The sequence below is a fragment of the Silene latifolia genome, chromosome 3 (genome assembly GCF_048544455.1).
Source record: "Silene latifolia isolate original U9 population chromosome 3, ASM4854445v1, whole genome shotgun sequence".
NCBI classification, from domain to species: Eukaryota; Viridiplantae; Streptophyta; class Magnoliopsida; order Caryophyllales; family Caryophyllaceae; genus Silene; species Silene latifolia.
In genome coordinates this window covers 153,130,180-153,146,080 of record NC_133528.1, presented here as the reverse complement: position 1 = coordinate 153,146,080, position 15,901 = coordinate 153,130,180, and the positions used below count along the sequence as shown (strand labels likewise).

The 15,901-nt window shown below is 41.1% G+C and overlaps 1 protein-coding gene across 1 annotated transcript; it reads right to left on the bottom strand.

The window, feature by feature from the left end:
- Nucleotides 1-2,316: 2,316 nt before the first annotated feature.
- On the bottom strand, nucleotides 2,317-4,083 carry LOC141646497 (serpin-Z1C-like). Its single transcript, XM_074454371.1, has 2 exons — nucleotides 3,599-4,083; nucleotides 2,317-3,183 (listed from the first exon to the last, which is right to left on the bottom strand). The coding sequence occupies exons 1-2, from the start codon at nucleotides 4,037-4,039 to the stop codon at nucleotides 2,389-2,391; spliced, it is 1,236 nt and encodes a 411-aa protein (XP_074310472.1). The 5' UTR covers nucleotides 4,040-4,083; the 3' UTR covers nucleotides 2,317-2,388.
- Between the last annotated feature and the right edge of the window lie 11,818 nt (nucleotides 4,084-15,901).

Below are 15,901 nucleotides of genomic sequence, written 5' to 3'. Positions count from 1 at the left end.
GCATTTAATCCGCGGAAGGCGCGTTCGCCTTTGGATATGCTCAAGTATGGGTATCCTCGTTTTAGACCAGACAGGCCTCCCACCAGTGCCGGTTGGTCTTTGGATTTGACAAAGATGACTGCCTGGAGTGCTTTGTATGCTTGGAAAGAGGTTCCCAATTATAAATCCTTTTCTCACCACCCTCGATGTGTTTCTCTCAAGGACAATATCTATCTATTTTGCGGCGGCCGTATTGGAGAGACCTCATCCCCCCCTGGGGAGGTGTACGACCCTCGCAACAGTTGCTGGAAGGAATTGCCTCTCCCACAACTACAACAAGAAGAAGAAGACCCATACTCAAACGACGAGTGGATGAGTTACTTATCATCCCCTGTTCCTGGGAAGGAATTGCCTCTCCCACAACTACAAGAAAAAGAAGACCTTGAGTGGATGAGTTACTTATCTGTTCCTGGGAAGGAATTGCCTCTCCCACAACTACAAGAAGAAGAAGACCTTGAGTGGATGAGTTACTTATCATCCCCTGTTCATGGGAAGGAATTGCCTCCCCCACAACTACAAGAAGAAGACCTTGGGTGGGTGAGTTACTTATCATCCCCTGTTCCTGTTCCTGGGAAGGAATTGCCTCTTCCAGACTCGCGTCGTCCGAGTTTTTTTGTTAGGTATTGTCCTATTGTAGACCATGATAATAACCGTATCCTGGTTCACTTCGACAAAATTGATTTCCTGTACGCCTACTATCCCGATGACCTCAAATGGGTCCGCCTCTTTCCTATTCGTTCATGTTTCTGGGATTCCGTTTCTGTTGTTGTTGATGGTATCATTCTTATCCACGACCCTCAAACTGACAACCATTTTATTGCTTTCGACTTGACTCACGGAAAATGGTTAAATGTTTCTCTCTCTGTTTCCGTTCCTGATTTTAATTATAATCTCCTTTACTGGGAATATGAAGCTCTCATTCCCTTACCCCAACCTGCTACCTTCTGCTTGGCTAAGAATCTTGAATTTCTCATCTTCACTGTTGTCCGCTCCTCCTCTTCTGGAGACCCGCTTATCACCGTTGTCTCTACCGTCTCTCTTCAGCTTGATCTGCCCTCTGCTGTTTACAATTACCTCCCTATGGGTATCACTCTTTTTATTTATTTATTTGTTTCTTAATTTTAATCTTTTATTTGTCGTCCTTTTCCATTTTGGATGTCATTGTTGTCCTTTCTATTTTAAGAATGAACTCGATGATCAATTTGATCATTCACACTCAATTTGTTTCACTTGTCATTTAGTAACCCTCTTTGTGCCAAAACAAAAGGACAACAATTGACATAGTTTATGATTTGCAATTCCGTACCAATCATTATTTTTACTTTGAAATAAAATGCCACGAATGGAGTACAAAGGGAGTACTCTTTTTACGTATGTGATCGATCATGATGAGAATCTGCGTACTTGTATTTAGGATAGTTGTAATTATGGATGTTGAATAGTACTGTATAGTCAAGTAGGGTTGTAGCTGGTCTATGTGATGCATGCATGATGTTGTTGTAATTATGGATGTTGAATAGACTCAAAATGACTCAATTTTACTATTTTATTTCAAAAGTAAGTGTTGGAATGTTGCGTTTTACATTAGTAGTATGAGGGAGAAGTTTATGACATAAATTTTGGTGGTCCTTTGAATCTGTCAATGGAATTATTAACATGGTATGTAATACTTGCTTGTATGATTTGATATTCTTTATGTTTACAGGTGAACATCAGGCTCGTCTTTGGAAAAGATATTGTTCGGAGAGGCACCAATGTATAGGGGATTTTATAAAGCTTTAGACTCATAATTATTCGGGTGGATATTGTAATTGTAATTGTAGTTAGTCTTATTCTTGCAGGTCAGGTTTTTATCTAGTCGGTTGCCATTACGCATAAGTTACGTCAGTTATAGTTGGGCGTGGGAGTCTGGGACGGTCGGGTTGGGTTGAATAAGAGAATAAGTCGTATACTTTTTTAGGAGACGGGTGCGTTCAGTGTTGGGCAAATCAAATCGGTTTTGTCGAGTCAGATCGAGCAGATGCAAAATCTTGGTTCATTCTTAATTCTCTCAACAGTAGTTGAAGAAACGATTCGTCCTTAGACGACATGATTTCCAAAGTTGTCTATGAAAGCATAAACAAGGTCAACTAAGGACGTATTATTAGGCTCGGCTTTACCAAATACTTAATGAAATAAACGATCAAGAACATACATAATACAGCTTGAAAGAAATAATTAGTTGATGACTATTGTATCAATTGTGTGAGACATTTAAAAATAAAATAGGTAGGTAAAGAATAAATCATTCCAGAAAATAAAACAAAATTAAAACTCCAAAGTACATATGAATTATGAAGCACGTACAACCTATTTAGGATGAAGCATTGTACCAACAAAAAGTATAGCACCCGAAATATCTTCTCTAATCATAAACATAAATGGGTGATCCGCTATAAATTCTATCGGAGGAGGCAGCGGTCTGCCAGATGGCGCCCGTTTCATTTTTTTAATTTTACAAGTAGTAGTAGCTGTGGCGACGGTGCCTTGTTCATTTGTCTCGACACAACACTTCTGAAATATATCCGTTACATAGAGTGCTGCTTTTGGATCGTCGACTATTGCTGTAAAATCTTGACAGTCGTTATCAAAGGGTGATATCAATCCCAACTGTTTCATAGTTTCCTTAAGAGAAACATCGGATGTAAGATTAAATTTCGGGATTCGGAGTTTGTTCACTTTAGTATTGTTGAGCTTGAATTGTTGAGTCAACATATTTTCGTCAATCTTGATTTCATCGATCAGATTTGGTAATCCATCTTTGTCATGTGGAAGGAATACATACATTGAAAAGCACTTTGTGGATTCCCCAGTTTTGTACGTCATCCTTATAACCTTGCACTTATCGAATGTTCCGAAATCAAAGCTATTGCCGTATTGGTTCATGAAGGGAACTCGAACTTTGTGTCCGTCCAGAAGATTAAAGCCGTCATCTTTTGTGTTTATTGATTTAAATGAATGTTGCCAAGTTCCTTTGAAATACAAAGCGTTAGCCAACAGTAATGCAGTCTCGCGACTGATACTGTTGCTTGTAAGAATTTGTTTGATCAATCCTTTCGTTTTTTGTTTGGCCCATGAGTTTGCTTCTTTCACCACTTGATCACCCTTTAATCAAAGCAAATCAAATTTCTCAGTAAACATTATATATTATGACTAAAACTTTATTTTTAAAGTGTTATCATCAGAAAAATTATACAGTTATTTAACAGTACGTATATCATCAGAAAAATTGTACAGTTATTTAACAGTTCTACTCGATCCGAATATCAAAATTGTATAGTTATTTAACAAGGAAAATTAACGAAACAACATACCTGATTAACGTAATCGACAAAAAATTGTACAGTTATTTAACAGTTCTACTCAATCCGAATATCAACATTGTACAGTTATTTAACAAGGAAAATTAACGAGATTAACGAAATCGACAAAAAATTGTACAGTTATTTAACAGTTCTACTCGATCCGAATATCAAAATTGTACAGTTATTTAACAAGGAAAATTAAGGAAACAGTATACCTGATTAAAGAAATCGACAACCCTAGGATAAACATTATGAACTTCCCTCAAAACCTTTTCAAACTCATCCTTCAACGAAAACTGTTGATCCAACCACAACGCATTAACATAAGAGATTTCCGGCGCATCTATACCGTCCGACGCTTTTAAAACTTCAGATAATTTGGTAGCGGCTGCATTTAATTCGCTAACATCACCGTGTCCAAGCAGCTTAAGCAACTGCTCATGCGTTGAGTTTTCCGTTCCAACTGCGAGGATTCTAAGAACCGCATCGATCGACGCCGGAGAACAAACCAAGCTCTTTTTTTTGTCTAGATTTTGTTTAATAACATGTTTTACAACATCTGCCGAAAAGTTCATGTTGATTAATTTTTCATCAACGTTTTGATTATCGTTGGTTTTATCGTCTGTCGATTCTTTGGTAATCTTGGGATTCTTCATTGCCAACAAGTTTAGGGTTTTTGCCAACAAGTTTAGGGTTTTGAATGTCTGTGGCTTAATAAATTCACTCGGTGAATATACGAGAGCCCTATTTATATGCCCGAGAGCCCATATTAGGCACATGATAAGGTGCCAATTAAGGAAAGAATTACAATAAGGGTTTTTCTATGCCAATTAAGGAAGGAATTACAATAGATACACACAATGATGGACACAAGTAGAGCTCGCAAAAGCTGACTCGACCCGACCCGCCTGATAATCGACCCGATAAAACCCGAAAATTGGGTGAACCGAAATCGAATCGACCCGACCCGATAACTGATAACATCCTTATTTTTCCCGACCCGACCCGACCCGACCTGTGACCTGATAGACTCAACCCGATAGATGACCGATAATAAATTAGCTTAATAATGGTGTAAATAAGGTCAAAATTGACATTAATCTAAATTATTTTTATTTAAAACATCAATTAGTACACGCACACGTTGTTTAAACATAAAATTACCAATCTAAAACAAAACTAGTTTTGAGACCCGTGGAAATCACGGATTATTTTTTTTAGTCTTCGTTGTTTGTTTATTTATTTTTTATTTTTATGTTTATAACCGTGATGGTGTTGGTCTATTTTTGACGGCAAATTTTAGTTTGATTTTGCTATGGTTGAACAAAAATCTTTGATAGTGTGTTTTTATATGGGTATGATAGGAGACACGGTTCTTAGTCTATTGTTTTCCGTCCATCCGAAATGGTTTAATGTATATATTTTTGTTTGACCCAATTTTCTTTATAATGGTTATGATTATCTATTTCACTACCCAAGTATTGTTAAGTGTGAGGCATTCACCTTAGTATAAAATAATGTGAGAAAATGAGGTACTCTAACTTTTAATTTACAAGTTCACCGCTATGGACCATCATTACGCTTGATAAAATATTGTCTCTATATACGAAACGAATCAAAATGAAACAAAGACAGGGACTACAACAATTTAATACTTATTTCCTTCCTCGTAAACCAAAATTTTTTTTTGGTGAATTTCCATTATGTTTTTCGAAAACTACTCCATGCGTTAGATTTAGCACGTAAACGAAGAGTTTCTATCTGAAATCAAACGGACCAATGTCCTCATTTTACGATAAAAGGTTAGCATTTTTAAATACTTAAATTTCTAACTAATTATTGATAAGCATGTATAAATGATAATGCGTCCAACTACCTACAATACAATCATGTAGACAAATATATAAAAAAATCGGAAAAAAACTGTAGGGTGCTAAATCCAACAGTGGATTTAACAGAAAAATTGCCCTGAGTATATCATATATACCTTCCTGCATAGTTGCATCTGTTGCAAGGCTGGCGTCTGCTCTAGACCGTGAAGCATCCAGCGCTTTGTGAGCGATGAAAGACGCAACGTCTTGGTAACGCAATCATATTATTTAGAAATAAATAACGCATTTAAGCACCACGTTAAAAGAATATACGTTCGAAAGTAGAATATCGAAACATGACATGTTTTGCGCCACTTACAGATAGAGAGTTCTAATTAATTGAGAATACAAATGTGAGAAATAATGACATAAGTCTAATACCAATACTACTTGGAAACGAATCATCTTCCATTCTACTGTATTGGCCCAATTCACCATTCACTTAGTGGAACCCCGCAATCAGGCAGCTTAATACATTTCTATTAGGGACTTGCCGGATTGGAAGCTATCAAACTCTATTTCTTTCAAAATCATTTCCGTAAGGTATACCTGTGCGACATAGCATCATAAGCGTCAGGTAATGTAAGGCATCTTAAAATTGAGGAATGTTCTTTTTTCAGCAGTAACAATAGAACTTGTTACATATAAATTTCTGTTGTGTCATTCAGGTAGCTAGTTACGAAAAGGACTAAATAGTCCAAAGAAAAGGTACTGCAAGTGTGCAACAACATAAAAGTAACTCGTAAACAGGGTGGAGGCGGGGCGAGGAAAGTGAAAAGGGTGAGAAAGAGAAGACTTGTGGGGAGCCACCAAAGGGTATATTCTGAGCACCAGTTGAAAACCATAATTCTTCTCCCAACTGATACAAACATTAGAAAAATCAGTTGGAGGCTAACAGCTCATGCAAAGCCAAGTTCAAACTCAGGGTATCAGTCAGCATCTCAAAGTCACAATAAGATGTGGTCTGAAAAGTATCCGCTGTCTGGTTGAATGTCCGATGCCCAATAAACAGGTGGCACCAAAAACCAAATGCTATCAAAATATACACATAAGATAAAGTAGAGAAGGATGTCAGTTGATGAAATATTGTCGGTATGTCAGTAATGGAAACAGCTGTGAACTTACCCAATCAAAGATGTGGCATATCGCATCTGAATCCTTTTGATATCATAAACTTCAATAAGGCGTACAAACATAGTTGTTCAACTGAGCAAAATACATGTACGTGATACTCTGAAAAATAAATATCAGCACTGATAACAAATTAAGCCCGAATAAGAACATGAAATAGATAAACAGATATATTTAATACATCTAAGATATAACTAATAACAATCAACCTGGGACCAGGGATCAAACCGCAGATGAAACCCATGATCTGGAAAGCTAATCACAATGTCAAGCTTTAAGGGTTCCTATAATTACAATGAACTCGGTGGGATCAGGATAACATGATACACATAAAATATAATTCGCCAAATGAATAACTCACTGTATATAAAAATTACCACAATCACTCATTTTCTAAAGCTACATGCTACATCTCTATGGCTATTAATATATAACATTTTACGTTCTTGATTTAATATGACTACTTTAGAAACTAAACCAACTCTCCATCAGTTCCTACGGGCCGTAATTCCAATCTGAAGTGTGGCCAAACAATAGCATATCTTCCCTAAATCAACCATCAGCTCCCACGACTAACCTGGCACTGCTGCCAGAAACTCAATACCACTTGATAATTGAGAGTATATATGATCTTTTTTAGGCTTAATTCACTTGATAGCAATCCATTGGTGTTGTATTATTTTGGTTTTCTGTTTACACCCTATAAGGATTAAGGAGTCAGACCAAAAGAAAAGTAAGTGCTACCTGTAGTATTTGAAGCGGTATGCTAATATATCTTAGTTTTCACACGTGGGATTACAGTCCTGTCCCAATTCTGCCTGAAAAATTAGAGACGAAAAAATTATTCAGTCTAATTCCGCATATTATATATCATTTGCCTTGCATTAGGAAACTAAACAAAAGACTAAACAGGTATTAGCAACAACCTACAACCTTCCTGGAAGTATGAAATTGGCACGAAAGAGATCGCTTTCATTAGTAGGTATTAGCTCCAAGGTACAATCATGATAATCAGATGCACTAAATTGCGTAAGTTCATTACCTAGCATTATGGTTGCCCTGTGGTTCGAGTAATGAGTACTGCAGTAGGCACCTTATTAGGCTGATCATGGGATAGTCAATAGGGGACGGTCTAGGCGGACCACAATGTATGTGAAGTAGCCGAATGTATGTGAAGTAGGCTGATGTATCTATCCATTAAACTTCTAATTTCTTGGCCATCATATCAATCAATTTCATATTATCTCTCTTCTTTCGTTCTTTTTTCCGTATTCCTTTGTTTAAATGGTGTCCCTTTCCTTTACCAACTCTTACTTCATTTCAGATTTTTAATGAATACTAATTTAGCATGATGAAATGGGCATGTAAATTGCAAACCAAACAAAGGAAGGCAGAGTACTAACCCGCTACAAATTCGAAAGAGGAATCCGGCCCATTTGAGGCAAAAACATCGACTGTAAAAATGAAAACTATGTAGAAACATCAAATTACCAGTACCTTAGTCGTTTTTCAGGAAACCGTATCCAACGACGATCCTAATTCTTGGAGTTAATTATTCTCGGACTGATTTTGTTTGGACTTCGTGGCACGATAACAAATAAGAAACAATTACAATAAATCAATGAAAATAAACAGTAGGCAATGTTATGGGCAAAATTCACATTTTTATATCGGTACACGTGGCAAGCAACGAGTGGACAATCGAGGCTTGGGAGGATTAATGTCGTGGACGAATATGAGTCATATGATGGTTTAAGGGTCAACTCACATACTTCCTATTTTTGGGCGACTAGACATAGAAGTTGAGGAGCCTGGTTCTGGATGAGCCTGACTCTGGAAGAGCTTCATTCCGGAGGATCCTGACTCTGGAGGAGCCTGACTATGGAGGAGCCTGATTCTGGAAGAGCGAGCTTGATTCTGGAAGAGCCTCACTCCGGAGGATCCTGACTCTAGAGGAGCCTGATTCTAGAGTAACTCGATTCTAGAGGAGCCTGATTCTGGAGGAGCCTGATTCCGGAGGAGCCTGACTCCGGAGGAGCCCGACTATGGAGGAGCCTGAGGAAACGACACTCTAGAGGAAGCAGCAGTATTAGAGGAATAAAGATTAGCAATAAATGGAGAAGATTTACAACACACTTGATTGACACATGGCATAAAGTATGGCATAAAGCCATAAAACATGGCATAAAGCATGGCATAAAGCATGGAATAAAGCCATAAAGCATGGCATAAAGCCACAAAACATGGCATAAAACATGGCACTACTTTTCAGTGGACCCTAGGAGCCTGTCCCGGAGGAGCCTGCTGCAATCAGAAAAACCTAGAAGGATAACTATAAAAGAGAGGGGCATATGTTTGAGGAGAGATCATTCTCTAGCCAATGATTAAAAAGAAACACCATTGTATTTCCTTACTTGCTACAAAATCTTGAAAATCATAGTGAAAATACTTGGCGGGATTCCGACTCCCCCCGCGGTTGTTCCCACAACGGGTTTTCCGCGTCACCAAAATTCTTGCGTGTCATATTTCTCCTCTCGTTATTTTCTACCTTTGCTCATCGATTTCTTTACTTGTTTAAAGTCACAATCGATCACTTTGACCCCCATAGATTAATATCTAACCGGTAAATTTTTACCCGAAACAATTTGGCGCCCACCGTGGGGCCCTAGTGATCAATTTCTCATAAAGTTGAAATTAAAATCCGTCATCATGTCTGGAGCCAGCGCAAGTTCGTCCAGCACCCAGGGGGTATCCTCTCAATCTTCTGGAGGAAGATCTCTTCCAGCAAGCGCAGGATCACTCACTGCATCGTCAGCAGCCAGCCAGATGGCCTCGGTCAGCGCATCCCCGAAAGCCATGCCCCCACCTTTCAAGCCTCCCCAAGTGCCCAAGGAGTCAGCAGCATCCGGTGTTACGAGATCCAGCAGGGAGAGCAGCCCCAGCAGGACCCAGATCCAGGCGACTTCATCCGGAGGAATCCATCAGGAGACTGCATCAGGAGGAGTCCTGAAGAAATCAGGAGCCTCATCACCAGACCGGATGCGAGTGGTGTTGGAAGGAATGGATACCCTGCACCGAGCCATCGAAAGCCTGAGGAGGGACAACCAGGACCTCAGGAACCAGATTGCAACAGTAGCTAGGATCTCATCAGCCGCGCTGCCTCCACCTTCCGAGGCCCCAGTTTCGCTCACCAGCGCGGGCCCCAGGCAGATCCCATCAGAGCTGATCACTAGACTGGATCTTGAAGGAGTACCACCCAGAGGAGCCATCGAGCCCAGTGGATTAGGATTCCTGTCTTTTGATCGACCATTCAGCTTGCAGCCAACCCCAGGTAGTGCTCTGTCTAATAGTCAGCCGGGGATTAACTCGCAACTTTTTGCAGGAACACCCATCCAACAGGTGGCAGGATGGAATCCAGGACCCAGCATCGGCGTGGTGAATCCAGCAAGCAGACATTTCTCAGGAGGAACCTGGGTGGGAGGAGCCTCTCCTCAACAGGTACCAGAGTGGCAACCAGGAACCATCATCCACGCAACACCTTTGGCAAGTCAGCCAGGCAGTCAATTCCCAGGAGGAGCCTGGTTGGGAGGTACATCTGTTGGCTCTTTTCCGCCTGTCTCTAACCCTCTTGCAGGAACAGGTAGCTTGCTGGAACAGCAATACCAGGAGTTGAGGGACCTGATGTACAGGATTCCAGGCGTAGCACGACCCCTGGAGAAGGCAACACGCAATAGCTACGCAGACTCCCCTTTTGTGGATGACATAGCCCTCGTTGGTGTCCCCAAAGGATGCGTACTACCAACCATGACACTCTACGACGGGACCACGGATCCTCTCGATCACATCAACCATTACAAGCAGAAGATGATGGTGATAAACGCAACAGGGTCCCTGAAGGAAGCTTGTATGTGCAAAGGGTTCGGGTCCACGTTGTCCGGAGCAGCCTTGCAGTGGTTCGTCAGCCTGCCCAATAAGAGCATAGCCTGCTTCGCCGACTTAGTCAACACCTTCCACCAGCAGTTCGCTAGTAGCCGGAAACCAGAAAAACAAACCAGCGACCTGTATAAGATAGTACAAGGATCCGAGGAGCCTACCCGAGATTTTCTGAACAGGTTCAACAGGGAGAAGGTGGCAATTCCCCGGTGCGACACAGCCACAACTATAGAAGCCTTCCGCCAAGGGCTCCACCAGGACTCAGACTTATATAAAGACTTAACCAAGTATCCATGCACTACCTTCGAGGAAGTACAAATGAAGGCAATCGCTGTTATGCGGCTGGAGGAAGACTCAGGTCCCAGGAAGGGCTACCTATGGTGCTGACCATACATCTAGAAAGGCTCTTGTGGCAAACCAGACTCGGAAGAACCACTGTTCCTATATCTACCAGTAACTGAGGTGGAAGTCAGTGCAGTAGTGGTACGACAGCAGGAAGAAGCTCAACATACATTATACTATGTCAGTAAGTCTTTGCTACCTGCAGAGACCAGGGTACCAGGAGGGGACCTAATCATCTAAGCTTGAAGAGTCCCTGAAAGTCAAGCACCTGAAACCAGACAGATCCCCGGTTGCGGACCAGAATCTGGGACCAGACACTCTCATTACCCTGGGGGCAACAACCAAGCCAGGACCAGTATTTCGGCAGATCCAATAGATAATCATGCTAGCTGGCAGATCCATCAGACGACTCTGCTTCCAGAATAACATTCAGGGTAGAGATCCATGGTCTGGGGGCAGTGCATGTCGTTGAACCATCAATGAGTCCGAACAGCCTGAGGATCCAGGAGATATGCAGCAACCAGAATGCTGAAACATCAAATTCTCACAGATAAAATGAAATAACTGGAAGAAGAAACTTGCAAACAGTAGCTGCAGGAACCAGGGGCATTCTACAACCCGCCCGGAATATAACCACTTACTGCTCAACAAAGAAAGGTGATTAGGTGTTAGGCTGTTTTCCATGCCCTCCACAGCAAAGCTGTGCAAGACATGCAGGGGGCAAGAGCCTCCCCAACAACTCGTCGGCACACTGCATATTTTGGTACATAGTCTACCAGATGCAACTCCGCCAGACTCAGGTTTCAGGCTCTATCGCCAGCACCCTCAATTTTTAAAACGACATATGTTGGTACACAGTCTACCAGATAAAACTCTACCAGTGAAGCGTGGGCCTATGGTTGAGTACCCACAGATCGGACGAACAAGGCTCCTGTAGTACTCAGCACCCACGCAAGCGGGGCTCCTCTGAACAGAGTGGGCAACTAAATCCCAGAGCCTCCAATCAACGAAGGCCGGCAACAAAACAGCGAAAAAAGGTGCACGCACGATAAAACAAAAGTACGCCAGAAAATGGCAGAATATAAAACAAAAGTACGCCAGAAACGGCAGAATACAAAACAAACGGTAGAACACTCGTGACATTATAACACACGCTCAAACGTGATCATTCTCACGACACATTGATAGACATTGCATTCACAGCATATAAAGGTCACAACGTGTCTAGCCACCATATGGAGTGGATCATGCATTAATATATTGTCGCATACACCTATGTTGCATCACTGACATTTCTCAGGTACCAGCTGCATACTAATTGCAGGAGCAAGTTCTGCTCGAGGTTCTCACCACCATAATTACCCCTGACACTCAGAGGCAGAATGGTAAAGTCAGAAGGAGGCTGGTCCCAGCTCGACCTAACAACCATAAGCTTTCATGAGCAAGACCTAGCGTCCATCAGCATCCACCGGCTGGAATCCATAGGTCGATATCTACAAAGTATCTACTTGCTGCAACTTCCAGAGTAGGAGAACCGTAGAGAGCCTAGAAGAAGATCCTGGAGGAGGCAGCTTTGCTTATCCATTAACCTCACTCCAATAAGAATCTACCAGCACCGCTCCGCCTGGATACCTACATAGCCTTACTTCCAAACCAGTACAAACAAAGAGACCCAGAAATCAGCTTACCAGGAGCCTGGAGTAAAAATCTCGAGTAAAAGTCTGGGTACAGAGAAGGGGTTCAGAACTAGGCCCGGTATATCCAGCAGGCAGGTATTTGCTCTAGCATAGTGACGACAACATCCAGAACTTGAAAGACTAATTTCCCTCCTCATCTTGAGGCTGAGGAGGAAAATTGGGGGCAATTGTTATGGGCAAAATTCACATTTTTATATCGGTACACGTGGCAAGCAACGAGTGGACAATCGAGGCTTGGGAGGATTAATGTCGTGGACGAATATGAGTCATATGATGGTTTAAGGGTCAACTCACATACTTCCTATTTTTGGGCGACTAGACATAGAAGTTGAGGAGCCTGGTTCTGGATGAGCCTGACTCTGGAAGAGCTTCATTCCGGAGGATCCTGACTCTGGAGGAGCCTGACTATGGAGGAGCCTGATTCTGGAAGAGCGAGCTTGATTCTGGAAGAGCCTCACTCCGGAGGATCCTGACTCTAGAGGAGCCTGATTCTAGAGTAACTCGATTCTAGAGGAGCCTGATTCTGGAGGAGCCTGATTCCGGAGGAGCCTGACTCCGGAGGAGCCCGACTATGGAGGAGCCTGAGGAAACGACACTCTAGAGGAAGCAGCAGTATTAGAGGAATAAAGATTAGCAATAAATGGAGAAGATTTACAACACACTTGATTGACACATGGCATAAAGTATGGCATAAAGCCATAAAACATGGCATAAAGCATGGCATAAAGCATGGAATAAAGCCATAAAGCATGGCATAAAGCCACAAAACATGGCATAAAACATGGCACTACTTTTCAGTGGACCCTAGGAGCCTGTCCCGGAGGAGCCTGCTGCAATCAGAAAAACCTAGAAGGATAACTATAAAAGAGAGGGGCATATGTTTGAGGAGAGATCATTCTCTAGCCAATGATTAAAAAGAAACACCATTGTATTTCCTTACTTGCTACAAAATCTTGAAAATCATAGTGAAAATACTTGGCGGGATTCCGACTCCCCCCGCGGTTGTTCCCACAACGGGTTTTCCGCGTCACCAAAATTCTTGCGTGTCATATTTCTCCTCTCGTTATTTTCTACCTTTGCTCATCGATTTCTTTACTTGTTTAAAGTCACAATCGATCACTTTGACCCCCATAGATTAATATCTAACCGGTAAATTTTTACCCGAAACAGGCAAAACGCAATGAAATCGTCAAATTGTAACCAAAGATCAAACACACTACAAGTCAATTGTTGCAAATGGTGAAAAGACATACCTGTGGCATATAATATGAGCGGACTCGCTATTTCTCATTAGTAATAAAAACCCGTTTCCCTGAAAATTAAACCAATAACAACAGACAGTTATTCACAATCACAGTAACTAATTCAACAACGAATGGTAATTTATTTTGATTTCAATACCGAGATGAATATCAAACAATTTGAATATAATAGAGATGGTTATTGATTTTGAGTTCAATAACGAGATGAATATCAATCAATTTGAATATAATAGAGATGAAATATTGGGGAATAACGTTGTAATTTGATGGTGAGTAATGGTGATTTCGGTTTCGGACAGAGGTATACGAAGAGAGTGAAGATTAAGAGTCGTTTTTGATCCCCTTTCTTTAATTTAGATACTGTGTTTGTGAATAATTTGGAAGCCGAGCAATTAGAATTAGTACGCAGTAAATATGAGCTTTCAATTTGTTTTTCGGATTGTACTGAACTTAAGTGAGGAGGAAGATGAAAGAACGCAGAGGTGGTTTGTTTTCCATTCTTTCTTAACGTAGCTGTTTTTGGTTTTCTTATCTTTCTTAACAAGTTGAAAACATTGAGTGGAGGATGACGCGTACACGAGGTGGGGTCTTCATAATCCAGCTGACTTTTTCAGTCCTACGTGGATTTGTCCGCATGACGTTTATTAGCCATTTTAGGGGAGGTTTTTAATTATATTTATTTATATATATATATATATATATATATATATATATATATATGAGAAAATATATGTTGATAACCTCACTCGATATTGTCCCGCTAACGACCCGGCCCGCTTGGGCATGACCCATAACCGACCCGAGTTACCCGATTGCCAACTCTAGACATAAGTTAGAAAATTCGTACTTATATAAATATCGGAACAGGCACAGGCCTTTTGGGAGTGAGGAGAGTCGGTGTATTTGGAGTCAAGCTTGCATTTTTTTAAAGTAAACATTGCAAAGCATATTGTCTATTTTACAATGTAGTTGTACAGAGGCAAAATTTGTATGTAATCTATAATATGATTAATGTCTGTTGGGAATATTTGAAGCATTGAAGGTCTGAAATACAAATTTAAAGCCAGGTGTTTTTAAAGTAAACATTGCAAAGCATATTGTCTTACGAATGGCCTGGTAATCTCCTCGTGCTGTCATGGGTAGTATACGTCTTTTACACTATAAGGCAATGATAATTGGTCAACTTACACGGAGTTTCATGTGGAATATATCTTCTGCAGGCATTTGTAAGAACTTCAGTGCGTCCTCTCTAAAGGTCGATGTCTGTTTTGGTAAAAATTTACCGATTATGAATTTTAATTACGTGAGTGATAGTGATTGATCTAAGGCCAACTACGATTTGAATGCAACAACGACAATATACGAATGAAAGACGAAATAAAAGAATGACACGGAGGATTTTGGTGACGCGGAAAACCCGGTATAGGAACAACCGTGGGGGGAGTCGGAATCCCACCAATTTTGCACTATAATCGAGGTTGAATACGCAACATACAATGATTATTTTTGCTAGTGAATTATTGCCAAGTATGGACGGGAGTTTTGAGAGATGTTGTGTTGCTTTTTCTGAAATTCGGATGCCCTTGTGTGTTGCTCCTCTCTTGCTTCAGACTTAGAGTCAGAAAACTGCCTCCTGCTTCTGCTCCTAAATATCAGGTCAACCCATGAGAATAGGAGTTTGTTTTTTGACTTGGTTGGTGGCCCCTTGTTGCACGTGTGTTTTATCATTCCTCAAAGTGTTTTTGTTTGCTTTTGATCCTATGGCTCACATGCATTGCTCCACTTCATCAATCCCCTATTTCCTTCATCCGCCAATAATTAAATGCCACGTTGGCCTGCGTAAATAGGTGATAATTTATCCCTAACAATTGCCCCCAAATTTCCTTCTCAAAGTATTTTAGGCGGGAATTTCTGTTTGCGATGCGGAGAACTGACGAAGTTTTAGCAGTTACCTTGATGATTGTAACTTCCCCCATTAATACTCTCCCAACCGCCACAATTAGTACCCCACTCTCCCTCAAACTCTTCCCCTTATTTTAACCCCTCGGTATTCCCAACTCCCTCTACTTTTCTTACTTCCTTTATCATTATTTCCCACCTTCCCATCTTCCTCAGCACTCACCAATCGTTTTTTTCGGCCGCCGTGACAGGTACCCTACCTTCCTTTCCTTTCCTTCTTTTGCTTTCCTTTTCCTTTGTTTCTCCACTTTGTCATGTCTCATCAAACGGCTTCCTCAACTTCTGATGCGGATCCTCCGGCGCCGTCTGATCTTTTCCTCTCC

Coding starts and splice junctions, on each gene's coding strand:
- LOC141646497 (XM_074454371.1), bottom strand. CDS start 4,039: ATGAAGAATCCCAAGATTACCAAAGAATCGACAGACGATAAAACCAAC. Junction 3,184..3,598: donor TTGTCGATTTCTTTAATCAG/GTATACTGTTTC, acceptor CTTTGATTAAAG/GGTGATCAAGTGGTGAAAGA.